The sequence below is a fragment of the Diospyros lotus genome, chromosome 1 (genome assembly GCF_014633365.1).
Source record: "Diospyros lotus cultivar Yz01 chromosome 1, ASM1463336v1, whole genome shotgun sequence".
In the NCBI taxonomy this organism is placed as follows: Eukaryota; Viridiplantae; Streptophyta; class Magnoliopsida; order Ericales; family Ebenaceae; genus Diospyros; species Diospyros lotus.
In genome coordinates, this window is record NC_068338.1 from 52,583,631 (window position 1) to 52,606,803 (window position 23,173).

Here is a 23,173-nt window from a genome sequence, read left to right on the forward strand (position 1 = left end):
GTCCATGAGCCATTTATTTTTAATTTTTTTATATATAATTTTTTAAATATATTTTTTTATTTTTTCTCAAATGTAACTAATATTTTTTAAAATATATTTATTAATGCTTACTTATAATTTTGATGTTTGTAAACTTATGATGTTTACAGTAAACATTATGTTTACAAAAATTATACTAAAATTATGTTTACAAACATAATAAACATTATGTTTACAAACATAATTATATTTACAAACATTACAATAAAATTATATTTACAAGAAACATAATTTTAATTATTATGTTTATAATTATTAAATACAAACATAATTTTTTAAATATTTTTTTTTAGTGGGCCTGGCCTGGCCATTTTAGTGGGCCGGGCCGCGAGCCACATATTGCTGGCTCGGCCCATGGGCCGCTCGGCCCATTTCCCATCTCTAGGTGAGGTGACGACAGTGAGACGAGGCGGCGACCATGGTAGGGGAGACACACAGAGTAGGGGGAAATCCATGGGAGGGGAAGGGAGAGTCGGCATGGGGGCAAAATAGTCTTTTTGCCCTATTTTGGTAATCCCGTTAGTAATTCCGTCGGGCTTCTTAAAATTTTCTTTTAAATGGGCGTTTGTTAAAATGAGTAAGATAAGAAGTATCAAGATAAAGTTGAAATGCATTCCGAATCAAGATATGGAATGATCAAGATAAGATTGGAAAATATTCCAAAATTTCTATCAGAATGTTTGTTAATTTTTTTAGAATCCACTAATAATTGTATTTTGTCTTTTTATGTGTTTGTTAATACATATAATAAGTACCAAGATAATTTTTTTTACCAAAATATCCCTATTATTAAATCTTTAAAATGCATTAAATGGTATTAACTATCATACAAGGGACATATAAGTAATTGAGTCTTATCTTAAAAGAGCCAGATAAATTTATCCGAGGGGGAGATCAGATAAATTTATCTTGAAAATGGAAAATAAGAAGTCACGTGAGACTTTTTCGAAAATGATTAGATAAGTTTAACAAATACGTTGGGAAGACTAAACATCCGGAATACTTCTCATATCTGACATTTTTTCTTTATCATCTTGATTAACAAACACCTTCCAAGTAAAAAAAGGCCTAAAAGCATCTTAAAAAAGGTAAGCCAAACAACCTCTCCATCTTCTGGGAAATTATGCGTCTTGACTCTTTGATGATCAAAATCGTACCCAGGCAGCAAGTCATCACTATTTTAACAAACTTCTGATAAAATCTTCTGCCAGTCACTCTCCTCTCCCCTCCCCTTTTCATGATCTGGGTGTTGTTGATTTTTGATTTCTTGTCTCAAATCACTGATTTTCCGCTCTTTACTTCGAGTGATTCATGGGATTCACGAGATTCAGTTGTGTGACCATTCTGCTTCTCTTGGTGGCCTCATCGCATGCAGTTCAGGGCAGCTACGACCAGGGCTACGCAAAATCGATTCTGAGCTCGGCCAGGAGAGAAAAAAATTGGCTAGTCTCGATAAGAAGGAAAATCCATGAAAACCCAGAACTTAGATTCGAAGAACACAACACCAGTGCCCTGGTTCGGAGAGAGCTCGACAGGCTTGGCATCTCCTATGCTTACCCACTAGCCAAAACGGGTTTGGTTGCCCAAATTGGCTCTGGTTCTCGCCCCGTCGTTGCTCTTCGTGCCGATATGGATGCCCTTCCTTTGCAGGTAATTTGCAACTCATCGCCAATTTTCTCTTTTATACGACATAACTATCTGTGAAAAAGAGGACCAATAGAGAGCGGATGAACTGGAACAACTATTTAACAAAAGAGATAGAAATGACTGGAGAGCCAGAGTTCATGTAGCCTTCGTGTGTGTTGTAAGATATAGCCATTTTTGTATACGCTCAATGAAATTGTGGTTTTGATGAGTATGCGTAGGAGCTAGTTGAGTGGGAGCATAAGAGCAAAATAGAAGGGAAGATGCACGGATGTGGACACGATGCTCATACAACGATGCTGCTTGGTGCTGCTAAGTTGCTCCATGAAAGGAAGGATTTTCTTAAGGTGACGTCCCATTAATTGCAATGAAATCCGATGCTCTAAATTCTGTGCTTCAAAAATCAAAACATTGTGCTACTTATTCACTCTTGGAGCTCTCTCACTGTGGATATAGCAATGGGCTTCTGTGTATTGCTGGGCAGTTTCCATCTCATTGGATCAGTAGTATTATATAATGAAGAAGATATCAAACTGAAACACCTGTTTTTCCTACTGCAAACAGCATTCAGTGGTCAAGCGGAAATTGCCAATCTGAATGTAGTTTGTTTGTGATTGCTGTAATTTGATCTTTTTCATTTCATTTTATTTTTCTTACTCTTCTGGCTACCAGTTTCAAATGATCAAATTTGGGGTGCCTTCTAGTTCTGAAAGGCGATCATCCCATGCCTTGGTACTGTTGAACTACCAATGTCAATTTCTAGTTAAGTGGTTTCACTAGGATCAATCGTCCAAACTACTCCTCCCTTTCCTTGTCCTTGGGTGATCTCTTTCAAGAGGAGCTAATCCGCGCCAACACAACACATCGGGCCTTTCACAAATCTGACCTTTCTTACCTTCCCTATTACTCCATGAGTTAGCAATGAGCTGTATTTTCTGCCTGAAGACCTACTGGTTCCTGAGCTGAATCATTGTAGAAAATTGAATCAATCTCCATGATTTGTCTGTAGCAGATATTTCTGTCTCTCTCTCTCTCTATATCGGCATTTCTACTTTTACTTTCGTGTAACTTATTGAATTTGAGGTATTTGATCTTGTGTGAAAAGGGAACTGTGAGACTTATTTTTCAACCTGCCGAGGAGGGTGGTGCTGGTGCAGCTTACATGATGAAGGAAGGTGCTCTTGGTGATGCTGAGGCAATTTTTGGGCTGCACATTGATGCTAAAAGACCCACAGGAAACATTGCAACTATTTCTGGACCTTTTCTAGCTGCTGTATCCTTCTTTGAAGCAAGGATAGAAGGAATTGGCGGGCATGCTGCAGAACCGCACACTAGTGTGGATCCGATACTTGCTGCATCATTTGCAATTTTGGCATTGCAACAGCTCATCTCGAGAGAAGTAGATCCCCTCGAAAGTCAAGTGCGCCAATTTTATCTAATTTTTTCACCATTCTTGTGCTTATTTTGTTTGTCATTACAATAACCCAAACTCAAATTTCTCTTATAACTTCAGTCACCTATATAGTCTGTATTTTTCATCTCTTTTCGAATTACTCTAACCTTTCGTCTTGTAAAATTATCATCCATACAGTTTTGTAATGCCTAGCAACATTGAGAATAAGTTTTTTGTGCATTTCGGAGCAGTTCAATCCGCTGTTTTGCTCCTGAGAGAATTTAAGCATGCATTGTATCTGAGGCAATTCATTACTGATACATGAGCATTTGGTGAAGGTACTATCTGTTACTTATGTCAGAGGTGGAACAACATGGAACGTTATCCCACCATATGTAGAAATAGGGGGCACTTTAAGGAGTCTTACAACGGAAGGTTTGAACACACTTCAACGTAGGGTCAAAGAGGTATGTGCTATTCCTTAACATTCCTTTTGGCCTATGTGGTAACCGTTGAAGGACTGAACTGCTTAAGCTTTGTCTTCGTTTAGTAACACATTGGAAATGACAAAAATCTGAAATGTTTTTTATATTTTATTTTTTTCCAGTTTATATACCCTTGGAAAAGAAGTCACGTAACTTTTTATATGGGTTTTTCGGATATGCTTATCTCCCCCTCCTTCAAGATAAGCATATATTGGTCCTTATAGATAAGAAAAAATGATGCTTGTATCTTCTAATGCATTCCAAAAAATTTAACAAATAGTTTGATAAAAATTTTAGAATGCTTCTCAGTTTTATCTTCACCATTCCATATTTTGGTCCGAAAAACATTCCAACCTTATCTTGATACAACCTTATCTTACTTATTTTAACAAACGCTATATAGTAAAATCTTTCTTTCTTTTCTTTTAGGACGCCTAAGTGAGTTTTGGGATGGTGAGTGATGGTAAGGTTGCTCTTTATAACCAGAAGATAATGACTTTGAGCTATAAAAACAGCTTCTTTGCAAAAAAGCAAAGAGAAGGCTGCACACAAATATCCACCTGCCCTTACTCTCACAAAATGGGAAGCCTTGTGCACTAAGGATACCCCTTTATATCTACATGAGTTTTCGAGAAGCCTTGGTCTTCAGCTTCCTCTCATTGGAAGTAAACTCCCTTTGCCGAGAAAGAGGACACCCAGAGTTAATGGATACGAAACCTTTCTTATGGACCTCTTGCAGAATAAAAATCCTCTCCCTCATGAGCAACTGAGTTATCATGCAGCATCTGCAGATAACCGAGTTATCCTACTTTGGATCTCAGCAACTAGGCATACTCCCCAGAACACCAGGAAAAACTGCTCTAGACAGTTTGCCTCTTTAAAGCTAGATAGCTCAAAATTGTAACTAATATACATCTTCCCTAAAATTATGACCGCACCAAGTATCCAACCAAATCCATGCCTGCTACCATATATGCACAAAACCCTCGAAGTTGTTAAAAGAATAGAAGAACAAGGAGCCATAACGACACCAAGCTTTAATTCTAGCAAAGGTAATTGGTTGTATAAATTCTAGTTTGCCAATCATCTCTATCCGTCACCATATCTTATCTTTGGTAAGACTATTATATTCAACGTCACACTTAAGAGTTTGTTACTTGTGGAATCGTATCACTAACGACACATTTCATCCTATCTTAGCCCACACATTCCACAGATTCATATTTTTTGTGGCTTCATATGTGTTCGGTTAGTCACTTTGTGGAGCTTGTAGGTCATTGAAGGACAGGCAGCTGTACAAAGATGTACTGCACAAGTTGCTGTGAACTATGACGAACACCCTCCATATCCAGCTTGCGTGAATGATGAGCGTTTGCATGAGCATGTGAAGAAAGTTGGAGAGCTCGTACTGGGTCCTGAGAATGTCAAGCCGGGCAACAAGGTGATGGCAGGCGAGGATTTTGCATTCTACCAAGAAGCGATTCCCGGGTTCATGTTTAGTATTGGAATAAGAAACGAAGAGCTAGGCTCGGTTCACTTGCCACATTCCCCATACTTCTTTCTCGACGAGGATGTGCTTCCAATCGGGGCCACTCTACTCACTGCCATTGCTGAGACATATCTAAATGATCATCAAGAATCCGTTTTGCAGTAAGGATTTCTCAGCCAAAGTTGGATGAAATTACATGTAATTCCACAATAGTAATGGGATAAAGTTTCAGAATGTATAATAAACATGAACAAAATTTGGTGTTTGTAACGTTGTGACAGACTTGATGCTTGTACATTTATTGTTGACCATTTCCTTTTCTTTACAAAGGCCTTTCAATCAACTATCCCATTTACCCATATCCAGGATTGCACAGTTCATTGTCACCAACCACGGCCAGATGTTGGTTTCTACCTAAGCTCGTATAGAGGTGTCAAACGGGCCGTGCTGGGGGCCGAAAACCCAAACCCGGCCACATGTTTGTTTCTACAATTCCAGAACATTATCTTAGTTTTTTTTATATGTTCTAGAGGCTGTACCAATGGCTATGAGCCATTTGTCCATAGGACAATGGGTGGGGTGGGTAAGAAGTGATGATTAGGCAATCATTAAGAGGGAAATCATGTAATTTGAGGTGTTGCTTGGATGAAAAGGCCAACAGGGGGTGGTTGGTTGGACAGGATTATCTATTTATTAAGTTGTCTAGGAGATCGTTAGTCATTCAGAACTCTTGTTAGAAAATCCCTTGAATTTCAAAATAGAGGGGAATTGGTTTCAAGGACACTATAAGAGTGTTTGATTGCACATCTTTATCATAAAAAATGTGTAATTATTCTATATATTTTTTATAAAAATAATTAAACACTTTTTACTTTTTTATAAAAAATATGTGTATAATACAAGTATTTAAAGATTTTTTCCATGAAATTTATTTTTCAAGAGGGTGCGATGATTTTTGTTTTTTAGACAATCATTAAATTCTAGGTAATACAATCAAATACACTCTAAATCTAAATCCAAATAAGACTGAAAAACTAAATCCAAAATGCAACTTTAAACCCTAAAGTAATTTCGAGCAAGATACAACAATTTTAAGAAATTATTGCTATAAATAGGTTTTTGTAATTTAAATTTTTGAGAATCACTGCTTACAATATTCTTAGGGAAAACATAATTCGATTATTGGGATGGTATTTTTATCTTAAATGAGTATCCCAGCTTGATAATTACTATCATTTAAGTAAAAAGTATTGATTAGTCATCTAGAGTTTCGAGAATAGTAAAAGTTTTCTAAATAATATAAATGGTCACTAAACTTTGTATTAAAATACAAAAGAGTTACTAAATATTAAATTAGTATATAATTTCATAATTACCGTTAATTACATAAAAATGAAACGTTAATATGACTACATCATTGGCGATCCCAACAGCTTTAGGGATACAAAATGTCCACATCTAGTCACTTATTGGCATGCCAATGCTGAGTCATTTCCATCTGGGCAAGTTTGGCTTTAATCTATTATTAGGTCATTTTCGACCCACTTTTTTATTTCAATTCTTATTATATTATAAATAATTCATTCTCTATTTTTATTTTATTTCAAAAATTATGCGTGCTCCAATGACACTTCATATTCTCTTCTATATTTCACTCCCTATTTAATTTATTTATTAATAAACTTTAATTTTATTTATTTTATCTTATAATTTTTACTAATACACAAAATCAATAATCAAATACACAATATCAATTATCAAATACAAAAATAAATACAAAAATTCTCCAAAATCACCAAAGAACTCTACTCCATCTATTCCTTCTCTTATTCAAATAAGACGCCGAAGAATTTTCCAAAATAACAGAAGAATACGTCGTTGCCATTTTGCTCGTCACTACTGGCGCTTTCACTGGTCGTTGCAATTGCCAAATCTAGTGGTCGAAACTATCTTTTGCCACGTTTGCAACTTTTGCCGAGATTCGATTTCGTTTTTCCAGCATACGTCGGCCCTCTTCAAGCGTTGGCCATTATGGTAGGGAGAGATAACGAACGGATTTGAGCTAGTTTTGGTGATAGTTTTGAGCTTCGCCAAAATATTGACGTTGGGGAACAACGTTAGGGGGCCAAATTTGGGTTTGAATTGCTACAAATGGTTAAGGTTTGCGAGCCCTGAAGGGCATGAGCGGGGACCCATGTCCCTGCTGACACATTGACAGAGAAACAACATACCTATCCTAGCCGCCGCCCAACCAGCCTTTTCACTTTAGGAAATTCTATTCGCAGCCAACGTTTTACTCATTGCAATCATTTTTTTAATATACCTAAATACCCTTAAATAAAAATTCAATTTTACCCTTATCTTCAATACTCAACCACCACCACCTGACATACGTCTTTCGCCGGAAAAATTTTCTTTCTTCACAGTGGCTCATATCCCAATCAAATCTTTTCTCCTAAAATCTGTATCTCTTTCTCTTAGAGACTTAGAGACTCTGTATCTCTTTCTCTTAGAGACGTAGAGACTCACTTTCAGCTCACACAAATCTATTTTCAGCTCACACAAATCTATTTTCTCTCATCAGCGATTCATACATTTTATGATCGATTATGGATTACTACACTAAACTATTGATAGAGAATTGGGACGAGTTTGAGGAAGAACAGGATAGCTATTTAGAAAAAGAATATGACGCACAGACACATGTAAGTAATCTGTAAATATTTGTTTTAAAATATGTGTTTGTGTTTATAAAAATGTAATATGAGTTATTTATAAATAAATATAGAGATAATGTACGGAATGGGAAGGTTACTTACCTCTCCGAAAGCTGGAATTCGGGAGGGCTGGCCTTCTCCGAATTTCAGCCTTCGGGGAAGGCTGCATTCCCCGAATGTTGGCATTCGCCGTCTTCCCCGAAGGCCAGCATTCGGGGAGGCCAATTTTCCCCGAATGCTGGAATTCAGGGAAGGCTGCCTTCCCCGAATTCTAGCCTTCGGGGAATGCAGCCTTCCCCGAAGGTCAGCCTTCAGGGAGGCCATAATTCCCCGAATGCCAGAATTCGAGAAAGGCTGACTTCCCCGAAGGCCAGCCTTCGGGGAGGCCGAATTTTAGGTTTAGGGAATATTTTATTTTCAAATTCTAATCTATATTTTATTTTATTAATTTTTTTTATAGGAGTCGAATTGTAGAATCCAGCAATTTGATCTTATTCAACAATTTACTACGAATGAGGTATGATAGATTTTTAATAATTTTATTTGAATTATTGAAAAAAGTATATCTAAATATTTTTTTTTTGGTTGTATTAGCTATTTGATACTAGAGAAGCACTCATTGGATGGGCTAAGAAAATTGGAAAACAAAATGGAACTGTGATTGTGATTAAGAGTTCAGAATCTGGGGGTCCTGGAAAAAGACCTAGAGTTCGTCTTTCTTGTGAACGTAGTGGAAAGTATAGACCATCCAAGAAGAAAGAAGAAATAATAGGAGAATTAAAAAGGAAATCCACAGGTTCAAAAAAGTGTGATTGTCCGTTTGAATTACTTGGTATGAAATTTGAGCAGTGGGAGTTGAAAGTTATATGTGGAGTGCACAATCATCCATTAGCAGTTCAATTGGAGGGTCATTCATATGTAGGGAGACTTACAGAAAAAGAGAAAGGAATTTTGAAAACTATGTCTGAGAATCTGGTGAAACCTAGAAATATTTTGATGAGTCTCAAGGCAGATGATGAGAATAATGTTACTACTATCAAAACTATATATAATGCGCGTCAAAGATATAAACTTATTGAGAAAGGTGGTAGATCACAGATGCAACAGTTGATGAAGAAATTAAGAGAATGTAATTATGTGGAGTGACACAGAACTGATGGATCAAATTGTATTGCAGACTTATTTTGGGCGTATCCGATGTCTATAGATTTATTAAAAATATTTCCACATGTCTTGATAATAGATTGTACATACAAAACTAACAGATATAGATATCCACTTCTTGAGATTGTTGGTGTGACATCCACTGAGTTAACTTTTCCTGTTGCATTTGTATTTATGAACCATGAATACGAGGATAACTATACATGGGCTATGGAGAGATTAAAGAATGTGATGGGATCTAATGCATGTCCTGGAGTAATTGTGACTGATAGAGAATTAGCATTGATGAATGCAATATATAAAGTCTTTCCAAGTACCACAACCTTATTATGTAGATGGCATATATCTAAAAATATACTTGCTAAGTGTAAGAAATTCTTTGATAGAAAGGAGACATGGGAGAAGTTCATGTTACAATGGAATCTTCTTGTTTTTACCTCTACTGAGATTGAGTATCAAAGTCTACTTTCTGACTTAATGGTTGAGTATCATGCATATGAAGGAGCACTTGATTATGTGAGAAATACATGGCTGAATGATTACAAAGAAAAATTTATTGCAGCGTGGACAAATAAAGTATTACATTTTGGCAATGTTACTACTAACAGGTATTCTTTAGTAAACTCAAATGTTGTTGTTATTATTTTTATTATATTAACTCTAATTAATCTCTTATTAATCTAATACTATTTATGTTTTTATTGAAAGGGCTGAGAGCGCACATGCGAAGCTGAAGAGATATCTGGGATCATCACAAGGTGACTTTGAATCATCATGGAAAATTATAAATACTCTTATTGAGTTACAACATATTGAGATAAATGGGTCTTTTGAGAAGAATTTAATATTGGTACAACACAATTTCAGATCAGAAATTTTTAGAGAATTGAGAGGTATTATATCAAGAAATGCAATGAATATGGTATTAAAGCAAACAGAGATGGCACAAAAAATTGGAGTGGATAAAGTTGCATGTAGATGTGTGATAAGAAGCACACATGGTTTACCTTGTGCACATGAAATTGCAGAATTAATGATGGAGGGAAGACCAATTCCTTTATCATTTGTGCACCCTTATTGGACAAAATTAGATTTAGTGAATACTGTTGATGTGTCCTCAGTGTTAACAATTGATCCAGAGTTGGAAAGTCTTTATAATATATTTCAATCAGAACCAGAAGGAGGTAAAATCGTATTAAAACAGAAGTTGAGAGAATTAATAGATCCAGTTACGACTTCATTGATCCCACCAAGTGTGAAAGTTCGGACAAAAGGTAAGCCATCATTAAAAAATAAAATTCAAGTTGATACATCCACTCGACGTGATCCATCATATTTTGAAATAGTACAGTCTATTCATGATAGCATATCTCCAACAATACAAAGCTCAGTTAAGACACTGAATGAAGGTAAACTTTATCGTACCAGTGTCAAACAGAGATTGCTAGGCTATGATGCTTCATTCCCATCAAAAATACGTCATTTTATACATAATATTGTTAATGTGGAGTCGGATGGACATTGTGGATTTCGTGCTATTGCTGCGTTACTTGGAATGAGTGAGCACAACTGGAGGGATATTCGTATGAATTTGATTGGAGAGTTGCATACCTTTCGTGATGAATATATAGAGTTATGTGGATCTGCTATGCGTGTAGATGAGTTAATGCACGCACTTTCTTGCTTTGAGTGTGTTGCACCTCCTCAACATTGGATGACTTTACCTAACATGGGTCATTTGATTGCTTCAAAATATAATGTTGTGTTGGTTCATTTATCTCGAATGCAGTGTCTTACTTACCTTCCATTGAGATCAGCTGCACCTTCAGTTATACAACATAGAATTATTACTATTGGATTTGTGGATGATTGTCATTTTGTACAGGTATTATTATTTAATAATTTATTTATATGTTTCTATAATTATGTTAATATAAATTTGTTACTAATAATATGGTATTATATTTTTTCAGGTATTTCTTAAATCAGGTTCACCAATTCCTCCTGTTGCACGCAATTGGCATAAATATCGATATGATATTGCACGTGAATGGGAAACACCATATATAACTCGAATTCAAGTATTTATGTCTCTTATTAACAAAAATGTTATTACAAAAGATGTTTTTGATTTAACTGATGAATGATGAATTAGCAATGATCAATTAGCAATGATCAATATGTATGCTTTACATAATATGTATGCTTTACATTATATATTTTTGATTTACCTATAAATGACGAATATGTATGTTTTATATTATATGTTTGTAATATTTCTTTATATTGTTAAAAGTGTGAAAATTGTACAAAGTTATATTTTTTTCTTCTATTAATTTATTCTGTTAATTTTTGTGTAAATGGTATTAAAATTACATAAATCATAATAAAATTTACTAATAAATATTAAAATAAAATATTATCACAAGTTATACATAATTCAAAATTATAGTTTACGAATTACAACTATAAATAACAACTACAAGCAACTCGATGTTATAAATAAACTATAAACAAGCTATAGTACGAAGTGAACTATCTTTGCGGAGATGTACGAGACGTGGACGCTTCAATATTATCAGAAGGATGCCGAGAGCCTAGAATGCGATTCACCTCAAGACATGTCTCTCTCCATACATCAGCAGATACAGGCTCACTACTTGAAATCGTCTGCTAGATAGCATATAATGCTAGTCGATTACGCTGAAATAAAAATAAAAATAATTATATTAATTTTTTTAATTTAAATAAATTAAATTCAATAATAACTTAAATATAATTTAAAAACTTACTGATTCAGCAAGCAAGAGCATATCTTCTGCACCTCTATCAAAACTGGATCGATGTACAGGATTTTGTATAATCGGATGTGTAATAGTTCCATACCATGTTAAATATTCAGGTGTAAAATACCATGGAAATTTAGAATATTTACCACGTCTACGTGGTGGTAATAAATGCATATCCCATCGATTCCACATATCATCAACAAATGTATAAATTACCCGATATAAAGTCGTAGCCGGACCCCGCTTAGCTTCCACAGGTGATAATGGGGGTGGAGGAATAGTTTGTACATACCCAAATTGTCGCAAAACTCTCTCAGGATGATATGGTTCTATAATATTTCCACATTTTAGACAACCTGAGAAAAATGTAATTTCTGAAAATGGATGGTGTGCCTGAACCCTCCGATACGGCGTCCAAATCAACTGTAAATATTATTTAGTTTAAAATTTAATTTTATAATATATTAATTAACTTACAAATCATATATATGATAAATACCTCGTTCGGTGATAAATCATCAAGCTGCTCCCTAATAGATTGTAAAGAATCAGTATCGCGAACAGGTATCCAATGGAGAGCTCGTGGCTTATCTTCACTATATAACAAGTTACATCTAATTCTAGTAAAAGGGAAATGCTCGTACACCCATGCCTGTAAATTTAATATGAATAATTATGTTAAATATATATAAATATATGATATAAAATTATGAAATTAAAATAATTACTTCAAGTAAGGTAAGATATCCAGCAATACTCTTCACTGATATTTCACTCTTAGTAATAAAATAGTTTTGATAATGACTATATGAAAATCAATTTCTACTATATGGACTATATGAATGAGAAAATGCATTTTTAGTATATGAGTCTTAAAGCAAGATATGAAATTTTGAGTATGGATGAAAGAATGATTGGTTTCAAATTATAACTTTTGATAATCTCAACTTGCTTGTCAAGATTGATTTGTTTCAAATTTTAACTTTTGATTAATTTGTTTCAAATTAAACTTTTGATCATCTCAACTTGTTTTAAAAATAATCAAAATGAGTTTCTAACAGAATCAATTAAGGATGTATTAAAATTCAAGATTTTCTATAGAATAGTCGACTATCAGGGATCATTCTGTTGACTATGCTTCAAAATAGTCGACTATTTTTTATGTTCTGTCGACTATTTAAGCATCTGTCGACTATTTTAGCTTCTGTCGACTATCGTGTAAAAATAGTCGACTATGCCTTCTGATCTGTCGACTATTTTTGTTCATGAAATTCAAAAATTTATTCTCATTTCAGCTTCTGTAGACTATTCAAGTATGTCTGTCGACTATTGAATTTTTGTATTAAAAATAGTCGACTATCAGTATATGTCTGTCGACTATTCTTAGTTTTACTTGTAAAAATAGTTGACTAATCTTTTCTTCTGTCGACTATTTTGTTTCACAGATTTTATAACGGCTAGTTTTTGGTGCATTAAATGCTCGCCAACCACCCACAACGGTCCAAATTTCAAACATACCCACCATCAACTATAAATATGTGGTTGAAGATGCATTAAAGGCGATTGAGAAACTATTGAATATCTTGAACGATCGTGCCTTCACTGTTACATCGATTTTTACTTCTTTTCTCTCTGTACTCTCATTTAAGAGGCTTTGATATATACTGTTCTATTTCCTTTAAGCCTCGTTTATTTATTTAAAGAGAGAAATTTGTAACTAAGAGTTTTACTCTTAGATTCTCTAATTCATTGTTTGTATTTCTTCCTAGCAGTAGCTAGAGGGCCCATTAAATTAAGAGGTTGTACATTGCCTAGTCAAGGACTAGAGGACCTACTCATATTGAGTAGGGGGTTGATAGTGATATTGATTTTAAAATCCTTAGTGGATAAGTAAGGTAGTGGATTAAGCTTGGAAGGCTGAACCACTATAAATCTGTGTCTTCACTGCTCTTCATACTTTCTCCTTTAAGCTTGCATCGTTGCACTTTTTGACTTTGTGTAATCTTCAATAAGACCACATCATTATTCCTCTTTACAAAAAAATATAAATACTTTCACTTTCCAAAAGAATTTTTTTTACTTACCAATTCACCCCCCCTCTTGGTGGATATCACATCAGCTCAATTCTATCATTCACCTCTCGTCTAGTAGCAATGCCGAGCTGTCGATATAAATATGCAAGACACCCAGCTCCCCATGCATAATTACTGATCATACTTAAATCTTCTAATAACGTCAAATATGCTACTGAAACTAATGTCCCACTCTTGTCCACAAATAAAGTACAATCTAATAAAAATAACAGATATGCTCTACTAATATGTTCAATCTCTTCATTAGAAACCTCATTTGGTAGATGCATAAATGTTTTTTTTAACCAATCTAATTTTACAAATGCTCCTCGATTTTCTCTAATTTGTTATGATGCTACATCTAATGAAACCCCAAGTAACCTACATAATAAATCACTAGCTTCACTAGGTGTCAGATGATGAGGCACAGATACAGATGTAAGGCCTGCTTCCGAATACTCGAAAGAAGGTCCTTACATGGATGATATAGAACAAAACTGAACTCAACTCATTTCATTTCTAGCAGCAGAAATTTAATAAGATTTAATTACATTCTCATTATCTCATAACTCTAGGCTCGATGGCCATACAAAATAATGTGAGGCTCAAATGCCATAACATAATAAATTTTCACTATTACAAACCTCACCAAATCACTAACTAGGATCTTTAAAGCTAGGACGCGTCTCCGTACACCACTATCCCTGGGTTGCAATCCTATTGGACTCGCCCCCAATAACCGTATTTCCTTTACCTGGAATGGCAAAGAGATCAAGTGAGCCACAAGGCTCAGCAAGTTCGAGAAACAAGGAACAATATATATGATTCAAGAACACGATGACACCAAGAAGAGTAATCAAGGACTCCACAATATATACAAGATTCATAATTCATGAATTATCAATTCAACTCAATATATCATCTCACCATGTATCCCTATGCAAATGTGCATAAAATTTCAATGTCATTATAAATTCTCACAGGCTCGCAAGCCATCAATCAATACATGCAAGAGTGCATCATTTCATTATCAATATCAATTTTCCCGGCTCTCAAGCCATAATTCAATGCATGCAAAAGTGCATAATTTCATTATCAATATCAATTTTCCCGGCTCTCAAGCCATAATTCAATGCATGCAAAAGTGCATAATTTCATTATCAATATCAATTTCCCCGGCTCTCAAGCCATAAATCAATGCATGCAAAAGTGCATAAGTGTAAGCACCCCCGCCCGGATATCCCCAACCACCCGGACTACCCGAACGGGAGCACCTACGAGAGGAGAAAAGAATGAGACACCAGACAAAGACCACCCCGGCATGCATACACAAAAAAAATAAGAACAGCGGAAGCAAAGCTCAAGACATGCATGCACTATGGGTACCCCGCTAACACAGCGGTCACAAGATAAATAAATAAACACAAACTCCTGTGCCGACATACACAAGACTCGAGAAAACACCTGGCACAGTACGAAATAATAGAGTAAATTCTACTTAGACATCAGAGTGGATAGGGATTGACGAGACTGTCTGTACACCACACCGACTCTGCCGTTAAAGCTGACTCCCTTGCCGTGGCTCACGCCGCCACTACCTGGAATGATGGAAAGCAAGGTGAGTCGAGAGACTCAGCAAGCACAAGGAAGAAAAGGCATAAGGCTACTCAAAACCAGAAATCTCACCCCAGAATAAACCCCCAGGTACACACAAGCCATGAGACACTACAACACAACAGCTCAATAGCATAACAAAATAAAAGCACATATCGGTCCTTGGGGCCCACACAAGACACACGGCACCCAAGTCCCATACCAACCTGCCGCTGCCCTGAAAGACAACAAATATCTGCAACAAACCTGCGCGCGCTGTCCCAGGCCGGTACTCCCGTCACCTGTATCCGTCGGTACTCCCGACAACCGAGCCATAGGCTCCCTCGGAATGGTACTCCCGTCCGAGAACTAAATACTATCAGTATCCATGCAATGCACATAGAAATGCAATGGCGTAGTGAGCATCAACGCGATACAAGGCGCCCATACATCCAGGCATCAGGCCATGCTCCGCCCACATAGTAAACCACACGCCATGCATATGCTCGCGCTGGATGCAACCTAACCAAACTAGAATGTCCGTGTCCAAGCATTCTCAATAAATGGATATCCCATTATGCATCCCGTACCCATGTGCATATCAAATCATGAACAGTGATACAATGTATCTAATCATGCAGTAAATCACATACCGGCAGAGCTTGTCAGCAGTGCGTGGCATCGGTCAACGGCCAGTGACTAGGGGTGTCCACCCGACGGTCCACATCAGGGCCGTACCATAGTCTACCCCAACGTCACCAAACGGTTGACCCCTGCCCCACTGCTCGATAGCTCTAACCGAACCATATCGTAAATAAACCCTCATGTCTAGGAACCTAGTCCCCAAACTGGTTCAGCATCATTCCCGAAAGGAGTGGGGGCGGTACAAACCCCCGTAGGCTCACAACAAATAAAATTATAGAAGCCTCAGATTTAATTTAAATTAAAACAAATGAATAATAGTTCAACTAATAAGGCAAGGTGCCGAATTAAAGTAAGGGAGGTGATAAAATACAGGAAATCACAGGGTCTTCCACGGGAATTAAAGATCAGGAAGAGAGGGTTAAGAGCTTGCCTTTACACGGTCGTTTCTTCTCTTCCTTGCACTCCCGCTGCGAAATAAAACGTTTAAGAGCGATTAATAAAACCCGTAGCTCGCACTAATTAAATCTAACCGTCTAAAATCCCACGTAGGCACACCGTAAATAAAATCCCAATAAATCTCATATTTATTTTAAATTAAATCATTCCTATTACTATTATTACTTATTTAGATACTTATAATCTTTAAGCCACATTTACATAAATATATACATATATATATATATTTAAGCACTTCCAAGAGCACATGGACGTGCTGCTGCCTCCAATTTCATCCTTCAACATTATATATACATATATATAAATATATCACTTCAATTTCTCCCTCATGAACACACCTAATGAGCACACCTATTAATTATCTTAAGCTTCCCCAGTGAACACACACACACGTACACACAGTGAACTCACTTAGCTCAAAATATAAATATATATATATATATATATCACTACACGCCATGGCAGCCACTTGAACCTATCAAAACTTCCATTCCCAACCTTTAAACACCTCAGTACCCCTCACGATCACATGTAGGAAAGCTGTAAAAAATCATATATGCATACAGATATGGCCACCGAAACCCACTGCCACTTCATATATATATATATCTCCGTTACATATATAAACACACAGTAACCCACTTGGCCTGTTCAAGGCACACACACGTATAATTATATATATATATATATCGGCACCCACGGACACACACATATGCACTTACCTGGCTATTTAAACCACAAAAATTTCTCCTAATTTCCAGCCTCAAAGCGCCTTCTTCTTCTTCCGGAAGCCCTCTGCTTGCTCTTTGGTTTAACCCCAATTTAATCTCAATTTTAGCTTCAATTGAAGCAATTTAAAGCAGCAAAATTTCAGCAGAAAGCATGGCCAATTTGGCCTTAAAATTAGCAAAAACAGAGGCACGTGGAAGCTGCAGCAGGGGCGCATCAGCGCGTGCCACGTGGCAGCCAAGGGCTGCCCACCGCCTTACATGAAATGGCGCCGTTTTGGCACCTGAGGCTGATTAAAAAATCAGCTATTTTCCCAAACCGCGCACAGCTCCCCCCCAAGGCTCGAACCCACATCCGCCTGGCTGGTTCTTCGCGTGCGCGGCCAGCTGGGCTGGCTTCCACCTTCAACCATTAGGCGTCCTTAATTAAATTTAAGGTGAATTACGGTCACATCTGCTATTCACATTTATACACTCCTAATTTCCTTTAATTGCGCATACACCTGTGCCTCCATTTTCTTCTTATTTCACTTACACCCCAAAACTTTTAAAAATTCGCCAAATTAATTTATTTCTCAATTTTTGGGATATTACAATAAGTTTCATAGAACCTCACAAATAAATATGGAGCCAACCTGCCGGGCTATGGCCACCTCGTCCCGTGCCAAGTGCTCTAGGGTACCCTTTCTCCCTCCGCGCAAAATAATAGGTGCGCAAAACATATATATATGAAACCTGTACATGTATGCATCATGTATGCATTTGCCAACCACATGTATTTAAATTCCTGATTCTGCAATATTCATGCTGTTAACATCACTTACCCATACCGGGTATTTCCCCCATCATCAGATAAATTCAACATATCTTACTTCATAATGTTTACCACATTCAAGATGTAATTTATGACACAAAAATGCTTAATGTAATTTACAACACAAGAATACTTCTTTGAGAGATGCTATTTAATATTAAATCTCGATTCACCAGTTGAGGAGTATTATAAATTTAATAACTATTATTCCCATCATATGATTGTTGTGATTTCATTTAACCAGTGATAGTATGCATTTACTTGCATTCATGCTCATAGCTCAAATTCATTATTCGACCCCATGCAATCAAATGACCACACCACGTGAAATTGCTGACCAAACATAATCCTGAAATTTTTCTAAGGTAATGGACCAAATAGAACATTTTTTGAAAATGTCTTCATCTTGAAATACTAACTCCCGGTAATTTGATTACTAGCATTTATTGTTGTAAAAATGATTTTTAATGAATTTTTCAAGAAACGGAAACTATGTATTTCGGTGGTGGTAAAATTGCAAATTCATGGATTTGTACTAAAACCAAAATTCTAACTTTTTATTTTTATGGATTTTAATTTTTTTGATATTTTTATTGAATCCAAATGGGGGGTACTTTCTTATTTACATTTATGTATTAAAGTAAAGGAAAGTAAAATATAAATTAAGGAAAATGCAAACATTTACTTAAGTTAAGGAAAGGGAAATAAACAGGGTGAGAGCTGATAGCTCTCATTCAAAGGCATATGGGACGAGCTCGGGAACAGCTCGGTCTTGAGGTCGCAGCTTACGGAGAGAGCTCAAGAGACCTCGCGGGAAGGACAAGCGAACGAGCTCGGGATCATGAGGTGAACGAGCTCGGGGTCATGAGGTGAACGAGCTAGCGGTCAAGGGATTGAGCAAGAGCTCGCTGGAAGAGCTTGAGGTCAGACGCGCGGCAAGAGCTCGCGGCCAAGAGCTTGACAGATGAGCTCGCGATTAAGCGGCCAGGGAGCTTATAGGTGTGAGCTCGCGGCAAAGAGCTGGAACGAGCTCGCGGAAAGAACTGGAACGAGCTCGCTAGAACATTAATGAAGCTGAACGTGTATATATATATAATTGGGTTTGCCGAACAGAACAGAACAGGACAGGGGCATTCGAATGACTGTTTAAGCATAATATATTGTGGATTAGCTAGGCAGGGCATGCTTTAATAAGCTTTTCAAATCTCTGGGGGGTATCAGCTCGTTACGCATATTGAATATAAGTATTTACAAGTGGGTCTCATATATATAGGCGAACAGTTTATATATATATTTTCAGTTGAGGCTTTTGCTGTTTGCTCCAAATACCTTAATGAAATCATTTGAATGGACTGAGCATTTTACATTCAAACACATCACATATACATATAAGAAGCATTTGGATTAGTGAGCTCATTCAGGGGGGGTGATACACACAAATATATATATATATATACATTGAACACTGCTTCTTTGGATGTAGAACGAACAGAGGTTCTCATCCTCACCTAGCTATATAAAATGCCATTCACGAAGAAAGCTTGGGGTGAACACAAACCCCATTTTGAGATCGCAAGAAGACCCACAGAGAGATACAAAAGCAAAAGGTTGAACACAATGAGATAAAATGAACACAGTGAGCTAAATGAGCTGAAATGGACACAGCAAGCCAACATGTACGCATTAATCATATTGGCAGAAGGAGATATGTGAAGGAACTTGCACTGAAAATCAAATGGGAGTGCAAGAAGAACTTGCCTGATAACTTTGCTATGCAGAAAAATCCTCTATTCCTGAAGCTGCTATCAACCCAGATGAAAATACCAGCAACCAGGAGGGAAAATGAAAGATAAGGAGAAGAAGTCTTAGATAGGAAAGGAGAGTACGCACAAGAGAAAAGGTCTCCACTGCAGATGAAACATGAAGAGGGCAATGCGCAGTCTGCACCTGCAACTTTGTCCAAATGACCTAATTGCCCTTCACCTTTACAATGGTCAAATGGAAGACCAAGGGCACTATTGACATTTGATGGCTAATTTATTTTATTATGACTTTCTTTCAAAAATTTCAAATCTCATTCCCCAATTGGGCTCAGCCCATACCTTGGGCCATTCCATGGCCCAACTCGTTAATCCAAATGAATTATCATAATCCAAGCCAATTCATAATATAATTAAAAATTTTGAACACATCACAATGGCCCAATTTATTTGGACTTTTCTCACATTGATGGATCCCAATTAAATAGGCTACAAAATTCTTATTTCCACTTACTCTTTATTCCAATAAACAAGGGAGAATATTTTCAACCCTCAATTAATTAAAGCAAAAATTTTTTGAACCCAAAATAAAATACCCAAAAACGTCTAGACCCTTTGACGGGTCGTTACAACAGATCTTCCTGTTACTGGAATCTTCAAAATAGCAGCAACATCATATAATGTTATACTTAACTCTCCAAATGGCAAATGAAATGTATTAGTCTCAGGTTGCCATCTCTCTGTAAATGCTGAAATTAGAGCATGATTTATATTTTGATAAGTACATTCTAGCAAGGGTGATAAGCTAGAGCTCATAACAATATCACGAACACGAGGCTGATTATTCAATGGCCATTCAGGAATTTTGAGGCCATGATTTCTACATTTTAATATGCCTCTTTCCTGTTAAAAAATTCAAATACTTAATTATTTAAATTATAAAAAATTACAATAGCTAATTATTTAAATTATAAAGATAAATACTAAAAAAACTAATATTACTTACCTCTCCTGCCCATATTGCAAATGCAACATGATTTTTAAAACTTTTTAGAATAGATGTATCAGTAGGTCCGCCAGGTAGTGGTTCAGAAATATCATCTTCTTGGTGAGACTCGTGATGAGAGTAAGATGGTTGAGCAGTTGCTTCCCCTTCATTAGGGTTGAGATGCTCCTGAACTGGTATCACATAATCTGTCACTGGCTCTTCTACTGGCTCTTCTACTCATTCTAAAATAGGCGGTTCATTAGAACTCTCAATCCTCCTTCTTCTTCTAGTTGATGCAGTAGGACGCTCTCGAGAAGAAGAAGGCTGGCGAGATGAGGAAGCATCACCTCTTCTACCACGTACCATATCTATAAAATAACACAAAAATAAACAATAGCAATTAACTACAAAATAACAGACAAACATATCACGTATCATATCATAAAAATAATACAAAATATTAAACAAAAAATTACGATAAAAAATTATTAAACATCCAGAAAATTTAAGTTTCCCAAACTCCGTGAACGTTGGTGTTGAGTTCGGGAAAGCTGGTGAGTTCGGGAAACACCAACGTTCCCGAACTCTGGAGTTCGGGAAAATCAAATTTTCCAGAAACGTAGAGTTCGAGACATGTATAATATAAGTTAATATAATAATTATTAAAATATAAAATATGTTAGTTGGGAAAATGGATTTAAAAAATTAATTAAAAAATATATATTTACTTGTATTAAAAATTAAATTATTCAACTCCAGTACCTAAATAAAAAATTAATTAGCATATATTAGCACTATTTAATTAAAAAATTATCCCTATTTAATTATCACTATTTAATTAAAAAATTTAGTTTTTTCAAATATTTGTATAAAAAATAAAATAAAAATTAAGTATAAAAAAATATTAATTAGGACAATTTAATTAAAAAATTAAGTTTTTTTAAATATTTTTATAAAAAATAATATATAAAATAAAAAAAAATTAAAAAAATGAAAGTTGGGCCGCTCCCGAAACCTGGGTTTCAGGAGCGGCCCAACCCTCCGAAACCCAGCTTTCGGAGGGGACCTCGTCCCTCCGAAATCTGGTTTTCGGAGGCGAGGGCGGCCTCCGAAAGCCAGCTTTCGGAGGGGCCTCGCCCCTCCGAAACTCAAAACTCGGCTGTTCGGAGGCGGTGCCTCCAAAAGTCAGCTTTCGGAGGCGAGGCCGCCTCCGAACAGCCCATCCCTCACCTCCGAACAGCCCATCAAACCCAAAAAAATTGCAGTTGTTCACATCAGATTCAACCCAAAATCACGGATACAACCAAAACAATAAAAAATGTAAGTAAAACTTACCTCAAGAACGCATAGCAAAGAGACTCGGCTCTGTAGAGAAGGCGACGACTGGAGTGCGGTTGTAAGGGCCCACTCTCGAATATTCCCGCTAGCATAGGATATTCGAAAGGAGGTCATCACAGAGATGATATAGAACAACCACAATTAAACAAACAACTCATTTCATTCATTAGCAGCGGAAACCATGCTTAAGTTCAATGACACTTCTAATAGCTCAAGAGTCGGGCTCAACGGCCATACAAAATAGATAAGAGACTCTAATGGTAACTAACAAAATAAGACTCATTTCATCTCAAGTCTCACCAAAATGCTAACAGGATCTTCAAGTTAGGACGCGTCCCCGTACACCTCTATCCTCAGGCCTTAGTCCCACTGGACTCACCCCCAATAATAGCTTTCCCTTTACCTGGAATGGCAAAGAAGATCAAGTGAGCCACAAGGCTCAGCAAGTTCTAGGGTAATAAACAATGATTATGAACCAAGAATAAGGAGACACCAAAGAGAGTACTCCAGAACATCACTGATGTATACAAGTATCACATTTTAAGACTTGATCAATTCCAAGTTAAATGTATAATGCCACCATGTACTATTATGCAAATGTGCATATAAATGTAATATCAAAATCAAGTCTCATAGGCTCGCAAGCCATCAATCAATACATGCAAGAGTGCCTCACTTCATTATCAATATCAATTTCTCCGGCTCTCAAGCCATAAATCAATGCATGCAAAAGTGCATAAGTTTCATAGAACCTTACAAATAAATATGGAGCCAACTTGCCGGGCTATGGCCACCTCGTCCCGTGCCAAGTGCCCTAGGGTACCATTTCTCCCTCCGCGCAAAATATTAGGTGCGCAAAACATATATATATGGAACCTGTACATGTATGCATCATGTATGCATTTGCCAACCACATGTATTTAAATTCCTGATTTTGCGATATTCATGCTGTTAACATCACTTACCCATACCGGGTATTTTCCCCATCATCAGATAAATTCAACATATCTTACTTCATAATGTTTACCACATTCAAGATGTAATTTATGGCACAAAAAT

At 36.5% G+C, this 23,173-nt stretch overlaps 1 protein-coding gene and 1 long non-coding RNA gene across 3 annotated transcripts; both read left to right on the forward strand.

Annotated features, from left to right (window-relative positions):
- Positions 1-1,146: 1,146 nt before the first annotated feature.
- On the forward strand, positions 1,147-5,409 carry LOC127790097 (IAA-amino acid hydrolase ILR1-like 3). 2 transcript variants are annotated; one of them, XM_052319392.1, is made up of 5 exons: positions 1,147-1,689; positions 1,905-2,030; positions 2,789-3,082; positions 3,415-3,543; positions 4,835-5,409. In XM_052319392.1, the coding sequence occupies exons 1-5, from the start codon at positions 1,351-1,353 to the stop codon at positions 5,213-5,215; spliced, it is 1,269 nt and encodes a 422-aa protein (XP_052175352.1). In that variant the 5' UTR covers positions 1,147-1,350; the 3' UTR covers positions 5,216-5,409. The 2 variants fall into 2 exon arrangements, with proteins under 2 accessions (XP_052175352.1, XP_052175346.1); XM_052319386.1 differs by having other exon boundaries at positions 1,149-1,689; positions 2,789-3,103.
- Positions 5,410-9,417: 4,008 nt separating this feature from the next.
- On the forward strand, positions 9,418-10,987 carry LOC127797726 (uncharacterized). Its single transcript, XR_008022271.1, has 4 exons — positions 9,418-9,539; positions 9,640-9,689; positions 10,721-10,816; positions 10,905-10,987. It is a non-coding gene; the product is annotated as an uncharacterized LOC127797726 (long non-coding RNA).
- The last annotated feature ends 12,186 nt before the right edge of the window (positions 10,988-23,173 follow it).

Excerpts from the sequence above, each read along its gene's own strand:
- LOC127790097 (XM_052319386.1), top strand. The coding sequence starts at position 1,351 with ATGGGATTCACGAGATTCAGTTGTGTGACCATTCTGCTTCTCTTGGTG. Across the intron at positions 2,031-2,788 it reads AAAGGAAGGATTTTCTTAAG|GGAACTGTGAGACTTATTTT; the intron begins GTGACGTCCCAT and ends TTGTGTGAAAAG. Across the intron at positions 3,104-3,414 it reads TAGATCCCCTCGAAAGTCAA|GTACTATCTGTTACTTATGT; the intron begins GTGCGCCAATTT and ends CATTTGGTGAAG.